The sequence below is a fragment of the Echinops telfairi genome, unplaced genomic scaffold, assembly GCF_000313985.2.
Source record: "Echinops telfairi isolate 266 unplaced genomic scaffold, ASM31398v2 ScPeMD7_3533;HRSCAF=4204_0, whole genome shotgun sequence".
Lineage (NCBI taxonomy): Eukaryota > Metazoa > Chordata > Mammalia > Afrosoricida > Tenrecidae > Echinops > Echinops telfairi.
This window is the reverse complement of record NW_022107431.1, coordinates 41,068,232-41,089,449: the sequence shown is the minus strand read 5'-3', so window position 1 is coordinate 41,089,449 and position 21,218 is coordinate 41,068,232. Positions and strand designations below refer to the sequence as shown.

Genomic DNA, 21,218 nt, shown 5'->3' with positions numbered 1-21,218 from the left:
AGGCTGGCATTCCATGTTTATCCATTATTAGCACACATAAATATGCAGGTATTCATATTTTAGATGTCATTCTGAAGAAACCTAGTGTAGGCATAAGTTCTCTTTTTATTAGGTTAATTAGGGTGGGAGTTTGGCTTTCCCAAGCACTTGCATTTCTTTTCTCTCTGAAATGCCTTTGGCGTATTACATTGCCCTTTCTTGCTTTTGAGAACTTTATAGTTTAAAATGCCAATACTCATATGTGATTTGTGAGCTGCCTTATAATATGAAACTATAGAACTTGCATAGAAGTCGTGACTTGTTTGTATCCATGCCTTTCTTTGGGGTTAGTGTGGGGTGGTGGTGGTGGAGGTGGCCGTGGTGCAGCTCTCTAGTGGGCAAGGACGTCTGTCGGAAGGATACTGTTCCGTTTATTTATTTTAGGGGTCTTTACATATTTCTGTTTAGAGCCCATTTATATTTTTTTGCTGTCTGAGGGCTGTTCAGAGTTACTTGTACACAGCTGGCTCTTGATACAGCAAGGCAGCCAGGTCTGGCAGAGAGCGAACACTGTGGATTCAGATGAGACAAAATGACTCCCAGGTGAGTTGCTGAAGAGCCAGAACACATCTCTCACAAGACAGTCCTGGCATGTAGACAAAACGTGAAGTGTAGGCCCATGGAACAAAGCTGTTTTTGGTTGTGTTGGCTCTGAGTCTGGTTTCTTTGTTAGTTTAGAAATTACTGTTTTTCTATTGTGTATGTGCTTTCTAGTCACAAACATACATCTCACACGGGTCTAGTCTTTGATGTGTTACATGTGACATACATAGGATTTTCAGCTTGTACCTATTTTGCTGACCGAAACTTAAGGGTGAGTTTGAAAATGAAATTAGAATTGTTATTGTAGTCCTTTTGTTCCCTAAGGGTGGATTGCTTAAGTTAAAACCCTATTGATCTGTTTTTAATTTTTTTTTAAATGTAAAAGCCTAAACTAATTTCTGAGTCCAAAGTGGACTTCACCAGTACCCCTCTTAGCATTTTTTGTTGAAATGCTCCCAATGATCTAATGCAGGCATGCATAATGGAAAACTAAAGAAGGGTCTCCCGCAACATAATGAGTTTCGGTGGGGCACGGTGAAAGTGAGAGCAGAGTGAAGGGAAACAACACTTTTGCCTGCCAGTTGCCAGTCAGCTCGTTTGAGAGAAACTTGTTGAGGAGGTTGGCCAGCGAGCTTGTCCTCCCATATAAACCCAGTAACATGTTCCGGCTGGGAGCTGGGGTTGGAAACAAGAATTTAGGAACAGAGATGTCCGGTAAAATCTGTACCTCCTGCCCCAGGTGGAGCTACAAGAGCAAGGAGGTGATTCCCACGAGCTGCCACTGAAGGCCAATAGCAAACAGCTAGTGGGTGGAGGAGGGGCCTTCCAGGATGAAAAGGGAGACTGAACCTCATCCTAGAGTTCAATAGTGAGCTACCCGGTCTAGAGCAGCGGTTCTCAATCAGGGGGTCACCCAAGACCCCTGAAAACACATACCGGTATTTCTCATGGTCTTAGGAACCGAGACACCGCTCCTCTATCGGTCTCCAGGCGGGTCCGCCTACATGCAGATACGCCCAGGTAGGAGTACACAGGGTGAAGCTTGTACCCACCCACGCTACACCATGCTTCAAGACAAAATTTCATTTATTTGTAACTAGAAATAAATATTTCACAATATATATTTATATATTGTTTTTGTGATTAATCACTATGCTTTGTGTTCAATTTGTAAAAATGAAAATACATCCTGCATATCAGATATTTACATGATGAGTCATAACAGTAGCAAAATTACAGTTATGAAGTAGCAACGAAAATAATTTTATGGTTGGGGGTCACCACAACATGAGAACTGTATTAAAGGGTTGCGGCATTAGGAAGGTTGAGAACCACTGCTCTAGAGCAATCTAGATGAGCATCATCTAGTAGAATTCTCTGCAGTGAGAGAAATATATCTCTGCTCCTTCAGTATGGTAGGCAGTAGTCACACCTGGTTTTTGAGCACTTGAAATGGGGTTGGTTCAACCAAGGAATTAAGTACTAAAAGCCTTTAAAAGGAAATTCCTCTTTGGGATATTTTTATCTTAGGGAGTTATTCAAGTAACTGTATAAAACTAGTCATTACAACATTGTTTATAATATTTAAAAGTATGTATAATATAGGAATAACAGAAATACTACTATTTAAGTCGGGCTGTTCTATACCCAGATGGTGGAATATTTTGCCATTATTGAAATGCTAATATAGAGAGACATTTATTGACATAAAAGTTGTTTTCAACATATTAAGTATGAAAAGGCTGGTTGAGAAATTGCGTGGTTAATATGTTCCAGGATTTTGTTTGTTTGTTTGTTTGTTTGTTTTGGGTGTAAGTACAAAGGGAGCTTCAGAAAGTTAGTGGAAAAATGGGATTAAAAGGGAGTGGAATTTTCCCAAGAACTTTCTAAAGCCCCAATTGTATTTTGAAAAAACAAAAACAAAAACAAAAAACCAACAAAAACCCTTAAACACATAGATATGAGGTATGAGGTAGCATGTTACACTGGGCAAGTAGCCTTAGAAGTGGTTTGGTGTGGCTGGAGCTTAGGGTACAAGAATAAAGTCAGCTAGTGAGAAATCAGGTCAGAGTCTTCATGTTGATACTTTCTGAAACATTCTTAGGAATAAAGACTTTTACTAAAGAATCCTTCAACTCCAATAGAATGATTTAAAAAAAAACACGAATCCTTCAGTTTCACTTCTTTCTCCCCCCACTTCCTTAGTTCTGCCCTCTTCTTACCACCCCATCCTTACCAACTTCTCATTTACACAAGGTCTTATTGCTATTGCAATTGAGCAACAAATTGTGTTTGTAATCAGTGTAAAAATACCCTTTGACATAGAAAATCATAACAGAACAATACAAAAATCCTTCAAATACTGCCATCTGGTATGTGTTTATTTGAGCTATGTGTCTTCTGTCAGAATCCTGAAATTATCAGTCCAGTTTTTTTTTAAAGAGGCTATATTGGTGACCTTTCTATAGATAAATAATATTAACGGAATTTCTTTAATTTTAACCTTGTTGATTTCAGATTAGAAATGCATATAATTTATAATGGGGAGACACTACAACTGTATATATAGGTTTCATTCTTTAGAATTCAGTGAAGTCTTAATGTGTTATACAGCTATCCTAATATATCTTTTTAGCGTTTTTTCCCTGTGCACTTCAGTAAGTTGTATTTTTTCTTAGTTACCATTGTAATTAAAAGTATTTTTTAAGTTGGTTCTACTAAGAATTAGCATATAAAATCTTTGTTTTATCTGAAATGATTCATAATTTTTGAAGAAGGAATCATAAAACTATTCAAATAATATCTTAGAATGCTATTATTAGGGGTAGTTGAGTAGATTTTGACTTATAATAAACCTTGGGATAGACGAGAACTGCGCTATGGGGTTTTTATTTTTTTGGTGACTATATTCTTTATAGAAGCAAATTGTCAATTCCATACTAGATTTTCAGTTGACCGTAAAAGACATATCGAGGGGGTTGAAAATAAGTAGGTATCAGTATATGGTACAGATATTATAAGAGAACAATTTATATTCTATATGTTTTGTTTCATCTGTTTAATATCAGTTTATAATGTATCTTAGTGATCTTTTTTGTCAACAATACAGATCTCATTCTTACTCTTCTTAGTGGTTATATGTAATATTTGATTAGCAGGATGGGCATTAATTGATTCAGCCAGTTCCCTATTGATCCCCTTTAGACACTTCTAGGTTTAGTTAGTTTTCTAGTTTTCAGCATTCTTGCAAGTAATGCTGTAGGGAACATCTATGTATCTATTCAGTGACCTTCTTTTGTGAGCACATTCTACCCAGTGGAATTCAAGGTCAGAGGGTATGTGCAGTTGAAGTTTTTACAAGTGTTGTTTGTGGCCTTTCCGAAAACAGAGGAACCGTCCGTGTATGAGGGCCTTTCCCATGTTCTTTCCAACACTGGATATTATTATGTTAAAATTTTTTTTAATCTAGTCTGACAGATAAGGAATGAAGCTTCATAGTTTCAATGTGCATTTCTTAAATTAAGTGTGCCAGTCATGTTTTCATGTATTTTTTGCCATTTTAAATTTATTTTTATGGAATACCTAGTGTAATTCTCTTCTCATTCTCCTTTTGAAGTCTTTTGAGTGGATTGGTTTTATAAGCTCTATAAGTTAAGTGAAGGAGCCCTGCTGGTGCAGTGGTTATGCGCTCAGCTGTAACAGAAGCACCAGGGCTGGCAGTCTGCTTCCTGACACGCAGGTGGTGTGTATAGAAGGTTATGCCGTGGGCTGCTAACCTCCAGACTTGAATGGAAAGAGCCCTCTTCTACTTAAATAGCTCACTCACCTCAAAGCAAATCCAATTTTCTGTTCGTAGAAGCAGCCCTGGTGGTGTAGTAGGTTATTGCTTGGGCTACTAACCACTCAGAGGAATAAAGATGGGGCTCTCTGCCCCCGTGAAGATCCAGTCTCAGACACCCACAAGGGAGGGCAGTTCTACTCTGTCCTGTAGGGTTGCTAAGAGTCTGAATTGACAGGATGGCAGTGAGTATTGATGTTTTCATTGGGAAATAGGATGTTTTTCTAGTGTGTTGTTATTATTTTGAATTGGTTTAGGGTGTATTTTCTATACAAGATAGTTTTATGGTTTTGAGAATGATGGTGGCAACATATGTACAAATGTATTTGACACAATGGATGGATGTGTGGATTGTGATAAGAGTTGTACGAGGCCCTAATAAAATATTTTTTTTAAAAGTTTGACTGGAACTTGAGTGGGACAAGAAAACTTCAAAAAGGAGACTTGACATTTTTATTTAAAGCAGCCTTAATAATGATATTAAACTTCGCTCAAAATAATTTTTTCACTCCTTTTTTTTAAAATTAAAAGATAACTTCATTGGGGGCTCTTACAACTCATTACTATCCAAACATCAATTGTATCAGACATATTTGTACATATATTCCATCGTTCTTTTCTAGACATTTAGTTTCTATTGAGCCCTTGGGATCAGCTCCTCTTTTCTTCCCTCCACCCCCCCTCGTGGCCCATTGATAGATTATAAATGATTATTATTTTCATATCTCACACCAACCACTGCCTCCCTTCCCCTCTGGTTTCTGTTGTTCTTCCCACTGGAGGGGTGTGTGTAGTTATGTGCCAATCATTGTGATCAGTTCTCCCTTCCTCCCCGCCTCTCCCCGCCTTCTCCCTTCTCTTTTGGTATCCCTATTCCCATTCCTGTTCCTGGAGTCCGTGTGTCATGAGATTTATCTCTTGTCTATACCTGTCACACAAAATAATTTTAAGAAGCTATCTTTAGAATTAATGTTGTCCTTGCTTAAAAGAATTATTGGAAGTTAATGTGCATTCTTTTAATAAATGCCATGTGTATCACAACATATTTTTTTTTTGCAATGTAGCTTTATTAAAAATTTCTGTGTGGTTTCAATTAGGTGAAAGTTTACAGACTGGACCATGAGTTTTACGTTCACCACCCATACACATTGATTACAAGCCCCTCAGTTTACCATCATGACTCCCATTTCCTCCCCACGTTTCCAGTTTCCTTTTCTCCATTTTCCTATCCCTCTGTACTCTGCCAATGAATACATGCTTTCCCTTTGTGCTCAAAGGGTTGATTCTTCTACCACAGTGGTGAGGTTAGTTCCAGACCTGAAGGTCCCACCACTCTCAACTGACTTGCAATAGAACTTATTTTCTCTAATATAACTTATTTTCAAAAGTTACAGTTAATACTCTTAGTGAAAATACTATTTTAATAATTTATTGTTAAAATATAACCTCCAGACTCACTGCCATTGAGTCTGTTTTGACTCCTAGTGACCCTATAGTAGATGCTAACTACCCTACAGTAGCTGTTAAATATGGGAAAAATTATTTATTTCATTGTGGAAACCCTTCCTGCGTTTTCTCACATGGAGGTTTCTCAGCAGAGTAGGAAGGGAGTGAATTTTCTGTTTAGTGACAGCAAGATAGTGAGCATTTTCTGGATTCTGTTTTGGTAGATAGATCGTTTAATAGCATTCTCTATTATTACTTCAATATCAAACTCCTGCGAGATTCTTAGGAAAGTAAAAATGATTAATTTATTTGAGCCTTGACCTTACTGTGTTTATCTTTTCTAGAAGCACAGCCACCTGAAATACAGTGAATCATTGGTACCAGTAATTTAACCATTAATAATTAATCAAGACATAGCTCTAATTGTGTTACTAAGTTTCCTGTAGTATCTGACCATTAGTAGTGCAATACTAGAGATTCTGAAAATTGAGACATTCAACACGTGTTAGATAAATGTCATTAGAAAGCCAGTGCCATTCCCTCTCCCTACAGATCCTCTTCAGCCTGGTTTAGGGGGAGAGAAAGGGATCATTTCAGAGGAGTCTCACCGGGTTGTCTGCTTTAGTAAAGCAAATGTAAATTGTGTGATTTAGAAGTGTAAGTGATAAAGATAAAAGTGAAAAGATATTTAGGTGTAAAGTCAGATAATTTGAGGTTACACCAAGATAAAAATAAGGTTTAGTGTGGTCACATAGGACAAAATTGCTAATTTATTTTGCTTAATGAATCAAGTAGAAAGCTCAAGTTTTTTTTCAGACTTATGATAAGATTCCTTGAGAAATCCTATTTAGCTTTGTTTGAAACTGGCTTAAAAGCCAACAGGCACTTTAAAAAATGACCTTCATTTAGTGTGGCATCAGTGTCATCTAACCAACATCTTTGAAAACCAAATCATTACTCTTGATTTCATGACTCATTCAACAAAATGTGGAGGGACTACTTTGTGCCAGGTCTTGTACTAGCTGACTTTATGAATATTTACCTGGAAAGAAAAGAGGTAGAAGCTGTGTAGCGATGGAAGTCTGAGAGCAATTTTAGAATAAAGTAAGGGTTTCATCTGCTATTTGCTTTTGAAAGATGTGTAGTGAAGGTGTTCTTAGAATCAGTACCGGATGAGAATGCCTGCTAGGATATTTACCTACATTTCTTGATTGATGTTCTCTGTAGTTCTAGTTCCTTCTTCTTTCCAGCAACTCTCACAGGTCAATCAGAGCACCGTTTCAAACTTTACAGATGAGGTAGCTTCTGTATATGTACATCCTATATTTTTCTCGATAGCTTCTCTTAATGTCATTAAAACATTTTTTAAAATGTGTCTCCCCTTTGGTTTCTATGAGGTTGTAAACTCCCTGTGGCTCCCTGAACTGTAATATGCTGGGTCTGCAAATGTTTGTTGGTATACGTGTGCGTGTGTGTGACTGCTGATTGATGATGTTATGCACTGGATTTCTGCCTCATCCCAGGCTGCAGGGCAAGGCTTCCTGGGTGGCAGTGGGCCAGGGTTCTGTGCAGTGGAGATCTTGGGAAGCCTACTTGAGATCACTGGATGGGGAGTAAATTGAGAGGGATGATTACAACATGTGCCATCATCATACGATCTTTAGCAGGGTAAAGCTCACTGCCTTAACTTTGATCTCATCCACCTGTTTGATTTCTGGTAAGGTCTTTGCAATGTATTTTTATCTTGAGTCTAGTCCAATGGTTCTCAACCTTCCTAATGGGTGATCCTTTCATACAGTTCCTCATGTTGTGGTGACCCCCAACCATAAAATTATTTTCATTGCTATTTCATAGCTGTAATTTTGCTACTGTTATGAATCATCATGTAAATATCTGATATGCAGGATGCATTTTCATTGTTACAAATTGGATGTAATTAAACCATAGTGATCACAAAAATATGTAATTATATATTGTGAAATATTTATTTCTAATGACAAGTAAATAAAATTGTGTCTTGAAGCATGGTATAACATGGATAACAGTCGTCATATAACAATAGTAAACTACATTGCTATATTTTGCGATGCTTTGCATACAAAGCCAATATCTCGGTTCCTAAGACCACCCAAAATATGTGTTTTTCCGATGGTTTTAGGCAACCCCTGTAAAATGATCGCTCAACCCCCAAAGGGGTCACAACCCATGGTTGAGAACTGCTGGTCAAGTTCCCAGTCCCTAACGCTAGCCAATAAATGAGTCTTTGGAAAAACACTTTGAGCTTTTGGGGTGGATAGTTTTGAAGGGTTTTGTTAGGAATTTTAACTTTAAAACCATTTAAGATTTTGGGGTGGAAAAGTTAACATTATCAGACTTTGATTTTTGAAAGATATGCTGTCAGTGCCTACCTAGAATGTACTAGTATTAGAAGAAACTGGAGACAAGTGATCACTCATTCACTCAGCTGACATTCATGGCATACCTAAGTGTATCTGGCTGTACAAAACCAGCAAACCAAACCAATCATTGAATTGATTCCAACCGATAGTGACCCTGTATCCCATAGCACAGAATTGAACTCGCACCGTGGGTTTCTGAGACTGTAAATTGGTACAGGAGCAGAAAGTCTCTTCTTTCTCCTATAGAATGACTGGTGGATTTGAATTGCTGACGTTTTGGTTAGCTGCCCAATGGGTACCCACTGTCTGCCCGGGGTTCCCTCTAATTGTGAACAGTGTCCATGTAAGTGGCAGTCAGGGAATCAAATGACACACTCCACTGGGCGGAGCTGATGTACGTGACTCTTTAACATTGCTTTGGGGTGGGGGAGCAAAGGTGCCACTTTGAGGATAAGGTACTCCTGTCCCAAGGCATCATAGTTTTCATCACTTCATATGTGTATGGAAGTTGGACAGTGAATAACAGAAGCCAAAGAAGAATTAATCTCTTTGAATTATAGTGTTGGGGAAGAATACAGAATATACCACAGACTGCTAGAAGAGTGAATAAATCTGTGTTGGAAAAAGGACAACCAGAATGGTCTTTAGAAGCAAGGATGGCGAGTCTTTGGACATGTTTTTAGGAGAGACAGTCCCCAGAGAATGACATCATGCTGGGAAAAGCAGTGTCAGCTGAAAAAGGGGAGGTCCCTCAATAAAATGGATTAGCACAGTAGGTGGCTGCAACAAGGGCCTTAAATGTAGCAATGGTTGTGAAAATGGCTCAGGACCGGGCAGTGTTTCCTTCTGTTGCATCTAAGGTCACTCTAAGTTGGACCTGACTTGATGGGACAACAGTAGCTTCAAACGCTTACTCTATCCCAAGCATTGTTATACATGTAGTATACTTACATTAATTTAATCTTTATAAAGCGTGTTCATGTATGTTTGTGAGTAAGTATTTTCCCTTCCTTAGGCTTAGAGGGCTTGAGCAACTTGCTTTTGTGTAAGTGTTGGACCTAGGACTGAAGCTCAGGTCTTTGAATTGTAAAGTCTGTCCCCTTTATATTATCCCTGTTGTTTCTTTTGGTGCCAGTGGGGAAGATTGACTTTCCTGAACATATGAATGGTACCTAAGCAATGTCACCAAAGGAAAAGAAAGCAAAACAGGTAGGTCCACCTTGGACCGGGGCCACGTGAGCTACTCCTTCTAGAGACCCCTTTTCAGAGTATAAGTGCCACCTACTGGAAGGATATAGTGCATCTGATGGGCTTCTAAAGACCAGGGTCCAAGTGAAAGCACCAAATTTCCAAATGCTGTTTCTCTCTGAGTTAGAATTAGGAGCCCTAGTGGTATAGCGGTTACGCGTTGGGCTGATAAAACCACCAGCTGCTCTGCTGGAGAAAGATGGGACTTTCTACCCCTGTAAAGAGTTACAATCTCACAAGGGAGTTCTACCCTGTTCGATGGGGTTGCTATGACTCAGAATCTACTCCATGGCCAGCCATGAGTTGGGTTCTGGTTTGGTGAGTTGGAATTGGCCTGATGGCAGTGAGCTTTGATTCTAGGACATTCTGGCCTTTGACAGAGCCCGTATTTGCCATAAAATGCACTGTTTCATAATCCTTAGGTTTTGTTTTTTCCTTTCAAGGGGAGCAAAGCATTATATGTCTGAAAAATGATGTATTCATTGTTTTCTAAAATAATGCAACTGACACTTTTCAGCAATAGGAATTCTTGATAATCCAGTGAATCATTGCTATTATAAAAGATCACACAATAATCCCAAACTTTAAGCTCACTGCTTTCATTGCCATTGAGTCCTTTCCGACTCATAGCGACCCTATAGGACTGGGTAGAACTGCCTTGCGAGGTTCTGAGACTGTAACTCTTTCTCCCACAGAGCGGCTGATGGTTTCCATCAGCTGACCTTTAGTTACCAGCCCAATGAGTAACCCACTACACCACAGGGCTCCTTCAAATAAGAATCGAACATTGGATTTACTTTGAGATAAGTGAGTTATTGAATTATAAGAGGAATCTTGCTATTCACGTCTTCTCTTTGGATATGAATTGTACTGAGGGCCTGGGACCCATCCCATGGTAGGGAAAGGGGCTTATTAGGGACTTGGAGAACAGAAAGTAGATACAAAAAGAGAAGAAATCTGTGTGGATAAAAATATAAGTGGATTCTGCAATTTTTAGTTTAGCACACACTCCATAAATGACACCACGATCCTAAATAGTCATTTGGAGAAAAAGGTTTAGACTAGAGCTTTAGCTCATTATCAGGATCCCTGGTGACATAGTGGGTTAAGTGTTGGGCTGCCAACTGCAGTGTCAGGAGTTTGAAACCAGCAGCTACTTAGCACGAGAAGGCTTTTGCTTCTGAAAAGACTTACAGTCTCGGAAATCCACAGAGGCAATTCTGTTTTTCCTATAGAGTCCCTATGAGTTGGAATCAAGTCGATAGCAGTGAGTTTTTTTTGGGGGGGTGGTGGTTGGGGGTGGGGGTGGGGGTGGGTTAGATTATTAAAGGTTTAAGATATTGAAAAGTGAGTACTTTGCATATACACTTGAAGGGATCAGATAAAATGTCCATTATCCATTTCTTCATCAGGTTCCTTTGGGATCATGTACTTTGTATTTGGTATGGGAGATGTCACCATTTAGGGCGGGTCACAGGAAAATAATTGTGTACTTAGCTGCTGTTTAGAAATGATTAAAGCATATTTGTCGTTGCAGGATGTCATGTTGAACAAATACTTATCAGACAAGAGATAAAAGTCCATTGTTAAAATCTGATTTTTTCCACGAGTTGGGGAAAGCACAGGCATGACCAATCTCCTTTTAAGAAGAAAGTGAGGCAGTATTGTAGCTTGCTGTCTTGGCAGGTGGATTTCTGGAAAGAAATGGCTATCTTAAGGAAGTTATGTTCTTTTTAAGTTCTTTTTAAACAATAAGTAATGCTAATTGTGCTCAGAGCAAAATAGAAAAGTCACATTCATCTAATCTCTCCATCTAGAATAACTGTTAATAATATTCTAGTGTATCTCCTGCCTTGTAAACATTTTGTAGCCACATTACATGATCACAGCTTTTTTCATGTAGTAAAAAACTTAGCAAAATAACATATTTGGGGATTTGTGGACATAACACAATTTACTTATCAATGTCTTACATCTAGGCTGTTTACTTATATGGTCCCTTCGTTTCAGTAAATGGCAATAGCTAAGTTTAGTTGTTGAGCTTATCTGGGTCTAGCTTTGATAAGTAAACTAGGAAGTAACTGCCTCAGTTCCTCTGATGTAGCCTGCTTTGTTTCCTCATACTAAGTATCATTTTCATTAGAATTATGTAGCCCTTAATGCTTTCTTACTCCCAGGCAGGAAAGATCCTTATCTAGTTTCCTAAGGCTAGTTTCACAAATGACCTTAAAGTAGATCAGTGTTCCCCAGAGTGGTTGATAGTGTCCCCCTGGGGGCACTGGAACAATTGGAGCAGGGGTAGCAGGAGCATATACCTACACTATATCCTGGATTGTGGGCTACAATATAAAAATTCTTAGTTGCCAGGAGGGTGCTGGGTAATATTTTTTTCTGAAAAGGGGGCTGTATGTCGGCTAAATAAGTTTGAGAGCTACGAACTTCCTGGGTGGTGCAAATTGTTAAATGCTCACTACTGGCCCACCCAGAGGTGCGTTGGAAGACAGGCCTGATGATTTGCTTTCAAAAGGCTACAGCCCTGAAAATCCTATGGAGCAGTTCTACTCTGCACACTTTGGAGCACCGGGAGTTAAAATCGGCTTCGTGGCAACCAACAACAGGTGGATTAAAACGACTGATAGATTCAGGGCTCCACTCGCCCTGTAGGCGCTAGAGGAAGATCCTTCCTTGCCTTTTCCAACTTCTGGTAACTCCAGGTAGCCTAGGTTCGTGGAATTGTAACTTCACTCTCTCCCTGTCTTTACATGGCCCGTTGCATCCCTCTCTTTCTCTGTCTCTTCTCTTATACTCACACCAGCTATTTGGGGTTTTCCAGCTACTCCGTCATAACCACGTTAGTTTAATTAATTCCATCTGCAAAGGAGCTCTTTCCAAATGAGGTCACATTCACAGGTACTTGAGGTTAGAACTTGAACATATCTCCTTAGGGAACACAAATCAACCACCAACCCTCATAATGTCCTTTTATTTTAGCCTGTATTTTAAGACTATATACACATACCAGGTGATCTGTCTGATCCTGATATATCATTAAACTCTGTGTTCTACACCAAGATATCACTCTTAATAAATTTTTTACAGAGAGACTGCCAAGAAAGAGAGCTAATGCTTTAGGCTTGTGTAGATAATAGCCTGTGGAGTGTTCGGTTTTCCTGAAATAAATAGTTAGATGTGGACTATTTAACTTCATAAAAACAAAATCATTGAAAACACTGCATGGAAGAGCAGCAACACTTCCTAATGTTAGAGGGTATTTACTGGTTCCAGTGTAGGTGTGAATCGGGTGAATCTAGATTAATTTAGTCAGCAGATACTTACTGAGTACTTGTAGGTACATTGATTCAGGCCTGACTCATTCTGACCCTTTGCATAGCAGGAGGCGGCATTTTCCCAGTCCTATTCCATCCTCACAGTTTGTCATATTGGATCCTATTGTTACAGCCTCTGTGCCAATCATCAGTGAGATCATTCATGGTCTTTCTCTCTCTCTTTTTTTTTTTTTGGTGACTTTTCCAAGGACTGGTCACTCCTCATAACATGTCCAAAGTACCTGAAATATGGTTTTGCCATCCTTCCTTCTAAGGAACATGCTGGCTGTACTTCTTCCACTATAGATTTTTTTTTGTTCTTGGGGCAGTTCATGGTACTTTCAATATTCTTGGCCAGCACCACAATCCAAATGCATCATTTCTTCGTTGGTATTCCTTATTCCTCGCTCAACTCTCACATGCAAATGAGGTGATTGAAAATACCCTGGTTTGGTTCAGGTGTGCCCTGATCCTCAAAGTCACGTCCTCGTTCTTCAGCACTTTAAGGAGGCCTTGTACAGCACATTTGCCTGGTGGAGTTACGTCGTGTGATATCTTGACTTCTGTTTCCATGACCATTGACTGTGGATCTAAGCAAAATGAAATCATGTGAGAGTTCATCTTTTTGAGGTTTTTCCTCTGGTGACCCTGTACTGTACCAAGCACGATGTTCTTTGTCAGGGACAAGTCCCTCCTGACAACATGCCTTGCTCCTAAGGAACAGTCTGAATTCAGGATGCCAGCTCTAGGGGAAGGTTTTCTGTCGGTGTAGGCTCTGGATGAAGGTTCAACAATCATGGGCCTGATGTCGCTGACATCTCAGGGTGTCTTAGCATTAATCATCCCCCGAGTCTAGGTGGTGTACAGTACAGGGACCCTGAGTCTAAAGGATATGCTCCACTCCCAGGCTTCTTTCTTGGTGGCAGTTGGGCCCCTCCTTCTCTTTAGAGAAGGCCATAACCCAGGTATCAGGGTTATGACCTGAGTAGAGGTGTTGTAAGGAACTTTGATTGTGTAGGGCATGTAACATCTGTTAGGTCTGCAGTTCAAAACCACCAGGTGCTCTTGGGGAGAAAGATGAGGCTTTCTACTCCTGCAAACAGTTAAAATCTCTGAAACTCACAGGGGCAGTTCTACCCTGCCCAACAGGGTTGCTGGGAGTAGGAATTGACTTTCTCTCTCTTTCAGAGATGTTGTATCCCACCCTAATCCTGCCTCATTAATGAAATAAACCTAACCTAATTCTCATGAGCAGAATCTAGCCCATAACACATAAGAGGTCAATGTACTCTGCAAGACACACTGCAAATGCAGGGCAATTGCATCAGCTCATGTCACAGGGATGCTTACATCATTACGTAATTGCCAAACCACTGAGAATTCTGGCCTAGCCGTATTTGGGGGGCACACAATTCAATGCATGACATTCTAACCTTTGGAGCCCTCAAGTTCATGTCATTGTTACATGCAAACATATTTACCACATTATATCATTACAAAAGTCTTAAATATACTCCAAGGTCAAATTCCATCCTGGGGCAAAGTGCTTTATTTATTTGTTTTAATAAATAATTTTATTGGGGGCTTTTACAGCTCTTATAACAGTACCAAGTGCAATGTTTTCACTTGCTGTTCTGGTCTCCTTGATATCAGCATTCAGATGAAAGCCTTTACTTTGTGAACACGTGTTCCTTTTCTCTGTTTCCAGAACCCTTTTTCCACACCATTTCTTATCAGTGGCTATGCTACACTCACTATCAGCACCACCAGTTGCCATGTGTTACAGAGTAAAAATGCTCCTTAGGGTTTTCTTGCTTGTTATCTTCCACTTTAAAGAGTATTTGTCAGGTCTTTTAAAGAGCAATTGTCAGGTCTTTCTACCGTGGTGCTGCCTGGGTGGTTTAGAACCATTCATCTTTAGGGTAGTGGAGAAGTGAAAACTCTTTGAGCCCCCATAAGAATCCCATTGCCGTCTAGCTGATTCCAACTCAGAGTGACCCCTCATGACAGTGGAAACTGCCTTATAAGAGTTTCTAAGATTGTCTTTGTGTACAGAAGCAGACTGCCAGGTCTTTCTCCCACCATCCTTTCCACCCAGTGGAGCTGTACTTCTAGTTAAAAGGATATGCACACACCACATGGTTCTCTAGTGGGACCTTGTTACTTTTGCTCACTGTACTGCTAATGTAGTTTTCAGAGGTCTTCCTCCTTTTCCACTGCTTTGCACTGTAACCTTTGTGATGTAGGGTGGATTGGCGAGTCCCCCCACCGTACAGATGAGAAAATGGACTCTGAAGGGTTAAGTGACCTGCCAATGCGTAAACATCTCATTTAAAGGGCAAAAGAAAATGTTTGCGTAGAACCTAGTATGAGTGAAATGATTTCCTTAATGTTTGGGATCTAGACTTAAGAAGCTCTCCTTAGAGGTTCCAGTATCAGAGGAAGAGAAGAAACTGTTATTACTACTTGAAAAAATAAATAAACAAACAAAAATAACTGCTTTTGGGATTTGTTTGGTTGATGATTCAGGTAATTGTTCAGGAAAAAAAAGCTAACTTCTATTTTATGACATGATACATTTAATTATGCCTCATAGAGTCTTAGTGTTTTGGTGACAGCCTTCTATAACTAAGGAGCTATGATGGCAGGCACAGTGGTTAAGTGCTCAGCTGTTAACGGATGGAATCCATGGCCGTTCTGTGGGACAAAGTGGTAGCTGTTGGCGTCCTTAAAGACCGCAGCTTGGGAAGGCCTAGTAGGGAAAGTCTGCGTTGTACACAGTCACCATGACTTGGACTCAGCGCAACAGCACAAAACACATCGCTTATAAATGGCGGGTTTTTTGTTTTGTACTTTGCTTTTGCTTATCTGGATTTTCCATAACTTCACCAATTTTATTTCTAAATTAATGAGCTTTATCAACTTCTTCATCTCCCCCTCCTTGCTAACAGAGCTGTGACCCACCTCTCTCCTTGCACTTAGCTTTTGCGAGAACTGAAGCACCCGAATGTGATCGCCTTGCAGAAGGTGTTCCTTTCTCACAGCGACAGGAAGGTGTGGCTGCTGTTTGACTATGCAGAGCACGATTTGTGGGTAAGTCTGCCACTGTCTTTAGCATTGTTTTTAAGAGGTATGGAGCATTATTTTATAATAGCTCATGGCCCTAGTGGCAAAGTGGGTTACACATTGAACTGCTAACCATGGGGTCAGTGATCTGAACCCACCAGCCAGTCCAAGGAAGAAAGATGTGGCTGTCTGCTCCTCTTAAGATTTACATCCTCAGAAATCCACAAGCATCTCCACTCTGTCCTACAGGGTCCCTGTGAGTCAAAATTGGCTCAGTGGCACTGAGTTTATTATCTGTTTTGTGAAAGCGATATGGAGTCATAAGTGTAAGTGACCCATACTGCTGATTCACAGAAAGAAAACCTTACCCTACTGAGACTAAATCTATAAAGTGAAGTTTAAAAATGTGAGTAATAACTATACATATACCACTTTATTCAAAACACCTTGTTTTTCTGGGTCTCGTAATTTTTCCACCTCTGACAGAGTGAATACAGTCTTTCTGTCACTCTGTACTAGTGGGAAATATTTGAGTTTTTCTTCTCTGACAGGTTTCTGTCTTACACAGTTTTGATTTTCCCAAGTTTTACCGTATTTTCACTACCTAGACATTTTACTTCAGAAAGTTTTAATGAGTGGGAGATTGTACTTTTATGTAAGTAATTGGTGACAGTTTATAACGTGTAGTGAAAATGACTTTCTTTTGTGGTACCTACAATAATTCTAATTGCACCAGTTATATTCTTGTTAATAGTTTAGGGTTAAGGCATTGTAGCATTTTTTCCATTTAAAACTGATTCCACAAAATAAGAGTGTGTATATGTGTTTGGTTTTGCAAGTTTTAAGGATATTTTATCAATATATGAAAGATGGGGCTTTCTACTCCCATAAAACATTACAGTCTCAAAACCCACAGGGGCAATTCTATAGAACCCTGTCCTAAAGGGTTGCCCATTGTGTTAGACAAGGTTCTCTAGAGAAATAAAACCAGGACACTAATGATTTTATATCTATAAATATATAAAACATAATATAATATATAAAATCCATGTAACAGTTAATATACTGGAAGTCCTTCAACTCATGAAGGCTGCTGGGTCCAAGGAACAGGAAGCAGACATCTGAGTCTTCCGTAAAGCAATGCAGGCAGTCCACCCACAGGCAGCAAATAGTAGGGCAGGTCACCAATAGTCAGCCATATGACAGGATCCTATGGTCCACAGCTCAAGCGATGTATACACCAACAGTGTGGTGAAGCAGGTTTCAAAGAAACCTCAAATTCTAGCGACATGGTCCACGGTTATCCTGGGTGGTCCACGGTTGTCCTGGGTGTCCTACATGACATGGTCCTGGGTGTCCCACAGGTAGTGTAGCTCACAAGTTGAGACAGAGAACTAGGTAAGTCAGCCTTATCAAGGGTCCGGTCATCAGAGAGCAAGAGAGAGTCAGGACTTGCCGAGCCATTTATCTCTTTGCTCTCCAGTCAAACTGCGACCTTATTAATTCCACATGTTCTAATTGGCCAGGTTGGCACAGTAAACCTACCTATCACACTCAGTTGGCATCCCCTTGATAATAGTGACATATCAAAGAACAAACAATTCTGTCTTAACTTTTGAAGTTAGTAATCAGAGCATTTAAATGTTTTGTCAGAGGAATTGCTAAAAGTCAGAAAACAAACTAAAACCATACTTGGAAATATGTTCAAATTATGGATAGCAAAATTTTGATTCAATACTGCATATTTTGTCATCTATGTAAATTTTAAATCTGTTTGGACTTACTTTAATACACTCATAGATCTGGAAGGAACTTTCAGAGTTTATGTTATGACTGCAAATATTGTTAAGAACCTCCAGTATGTTTTTGTCACTTCTTAGATATCCAGGAATAATTGCATTATCCCCATCCGTGAATAATTACATTATCCCCATTTCTCTTGGTCTATAGTTCTACCAACCAAGAGCGTGGGTGGCATAGTGGATTACATGTTTGGCCACTAACCTCAAGGTTAGCAGTTCAAACCCACCAGCTGCTTCAAGAGAGAAAGATAAAGCTTTTTGCTCTGGTAAAGATTTGTAGCCTCAAAAACCCACAGGGGCAGTTTTGCTCTGTCCTCTCAGCAGTGAGTTTGAATGAGTCTTATCAAGGTGTATTTGATAGTGATGAATTGCCTTAAAGAAGATGTAGCTCGTCGGTCTAGTCAGATTCTGATGCTGTCCAGTTCGATAGCCACACTCTACACATGGCAAGCCACTCGGCACACAGTTAAGCACTTGGTTGCTAACCAAAAGGTTGCCAGATCAAACCCATCCAACACCTGCACAGAGGAGAGAGCTAGTATTCTGCTTTCATAAGGATGAACCCAACTGCTGCCTTGGAGTCAACTCTGACTTTTAGCGACCCTTAGCCATTGACATAAAGTTTGTTGCAACTCAGTGATCCTATAGATCTGCCCCATAGAGGTCCCAAGGCTGTAGTCTTTATGGAAGCAGACTCCTTCTGTATCTTTGTCCTGGGGAGCAGCTGGTGGGCTCAAACTGCCAGCCTTTTGATTAGCAGTCCAATACTTAACCTCTGTGACACCAGGGTTCCTAATGGGTCAATTTGTCTGTTACATGGGGTTGCTATGAGTTGAACATCAATTTGATTGATGGTGCTTAACAGTGGCCACATAATGGCCATTGCAAAGTGGTTGGTCCAAATTGAGATGTGCTGTAAATGTAAAGTACACTTGTTGAAATAATATTTTAGATATGTTAGCTTAAATGTTAAAATTAATTTTGCATGTTTATTTTCCTTCTTTTTAATGTGGTTATTAAAAATTATAGCTACATATGTGGCTTCTACTATGTTTCTATTAGATAAAGTGCTAACCTTCCCAAACCCTAGTGCCATTTAGCTGTTTCTGACTCATCGCATCCCTGGGTTTCCAAGGTTGTAAATCTTTATGGGAGCAGACAGCCTCAGCTTCCTCCCACAGAGGGGCTTGCGGATTTGATTCACCCACCTTGCAGTTAGCAGCCTAACACCTAGCCTGCAGGGCTACTTAGATAGAGCATCATTATTGTATCAGCCTGGAGCCCCTATTACTCCTCAAAATCACGTGAATGCGGCTGGACATGTTATAAAAAAAGCAAACTGCATGAATAGCTTAATAATTTTTCAGTACCATTTGGCCATTTTAAGGCTAATGAAGCACTGTTGAAGGGGATCCCTGATGGTACAGTGGTTATAGCACTCGGCTGCTTAAACTGACAGTTTGAATCCACCAGCTGTCCTCTGCAGGAAAGATGTGATAGTGTGCCTTTGTAGACCCTGATGCCTTCTAGTCCCTGTGGGGGCAGTTCTACTTTGTCCCTCAAGGTTTCTATGCGTTGAAGCAAGTCTGCTGCATCAGGTTTGGGCTTTGGTCCCGAGCACTGCTAATGATTTCACCTGTATTGTTTGAGGCCCCCAGCACACTTGAAATGGGGTCGGGGGATGGGATATGGCGGAGAAGCAGGAACATTTCTTCCCATTTATTACAATCATTTTGTAATCCACAGTGTAACAGGTGAACATAAATATTTGGGTATGGCGACCCAGTGCTCAGTTGTGTTTATTTCAATGGCATTTCTCTTCCTCTTCCCTTTTGGTGAGTTCCTATTTATAGCTAACCATTAGGAATTTATCCTAATTGTATTTGGTACCAAAAGAAGGTAGAACTTTCCCAATGGTTACACGTAGCTGGTGATGTTCTCCAAATGCAATAAGTGCTTTCTAACCTTTAAAGAACACCAAAGAAGATTTGTTTTGTTTTGTTTCTCTTCTTTCCTTCTGTCAGTGAAAACTCAAAAGCCCACTTCCATTGAGGCCACTCCACCTTATAGCAACTCTCTGTAGGGTTTCCGAGGCTGGAAATCTTTATAAGATTAAGCAGTCTCATCTTCCTCTCTTGGAGTGACTAGTGGTTTAAACCACTGACCTTACGGCTAGCAACCCAGTGTTTATCCCACACGGCCACTAGGGCACTTTATTCTGTCAGGAGGGGGATACTTTTTACCAAGTTAGACACCTGAAGACATTTTTGTGAAGATATTACTGCAGAGTCCAGTACCGATTGGAACTAGCAGTGGAGAGGGGCCGCACATACTGATTTTGAATGTGTTTTAGAACTAGTAGAACTATGCTTCCATCAAGAAATGATTACAGAGGACCCCTGAATCTATTACTCAGACTTTGGACCAAGACTGTCCCAAGAAAGCCACTGTTGAACTAAATAGCAGTTGGGCTCAGTTGGTAAAGAATGTTTGCCTTGAGTGTTGTGTTCTTCATAAAGAATTTTCATATGAGATCAGACTGACGGGCGGGAACTTTCAGGCAGTCTGAATTAGCGGTGACATAACAGCATGTGTAGAGACAGCGAGGAGGGTATATGTCTAGCCAATGCCATTGAACTATACCTGTAGAAGTTGTAAACAAAAGGGTATTTGGTTGTGTGTATAATCACCCCAAAATAAATTTTACAAAAGCAAGATATCGCAATAAAAATTTGAAAATGTTATGTCAAATAGCAGGAAGCAATTATTTGTGAAATATATGCTTGTCTTAAACTCTTACATCTGAACGTGTACATTTGAACTGGATGTTTCCATATGAACAATTAATGAAATGGTAGGACTAGATGAAGTGTGAGCAGGTAGTCTGATTTCTATTTTTTAATTCTTTAAAAACTCATTTTATTGGGGGCTCATACAGCTCATCACAATCCATACATACATTCATTGTGTGTCAAGCACATTTGTACATTTGTTGCCCTTATCATTATCAGAACATTTGCTTTCTACTTGAGCCCTTGGCTTCAGCTCCTAATTTTTTAATTATTTCTATTTTTAAGCAGGCTTTTCATTGAAGCATCTTGAAACATTTTACCTTTTGTTTCTATTTGAATTAACATTTTAAGCAAATCTAGTAACTTTGCTCTTCATTAGCACAGCCACATTCACTCCCAAAATACAGTTTTGGTTGACCTTACTATTCAAGTTATTTTCTTTTTGTCACAATTGGCCTTTAATAAGTAATTTTAAAATAGAATTTATTGTGCTGTGTTTTAGCAAAGACTGTAAATTATAGTATGTTTTATTTTTTAAATTCCTAGCATATTATTAAGTTTCACCGCGCGTCCAAAGCAAATAAGAAGCCCATGCAATTGCCAAGATCCATGGTTAAATCATTGCTGTATCAGATTCTGGATGGTATCCATTACCTCCATGCAAACTGGGTACTTCACAGAGACCTGGTGAGTATGCTGCTTTTGAACTGATTAAATAT

At 39.7% G+C, this 21,218-nt stretch overlaps 1 protein-coding gene across 2 annotated transcripts in view; it reads left to right on the top strand.

The window, feature by feature from the left end:
• The window catches only part of CDK19 (cyclin dependent kinase 19), a 166,426-nt gene that overhangs the window by 50,193 nt on the left and 95,015 nt on the right, over positions 1-21,218 (top strand). The window contains exons 3-4 of one of the 2 annotated variants that reach the window (XM_004702183.2): positions 15,822-15,932; positions 21,046-21,186. The exons of the other annotated variant lie outside the window; for it this stretch is intronic. Coding sequence (XP_004702240.2) covers positions 15,822-15,932; positions 21,046-21,186 — 252 coding nt within the window. The remainder of the gene's footprint in view (positions 1-15,821; positions 15,933-21,045; positions 21,187-21,218) is intronic. 2 annotated transcript variants of the gene reach the window in all.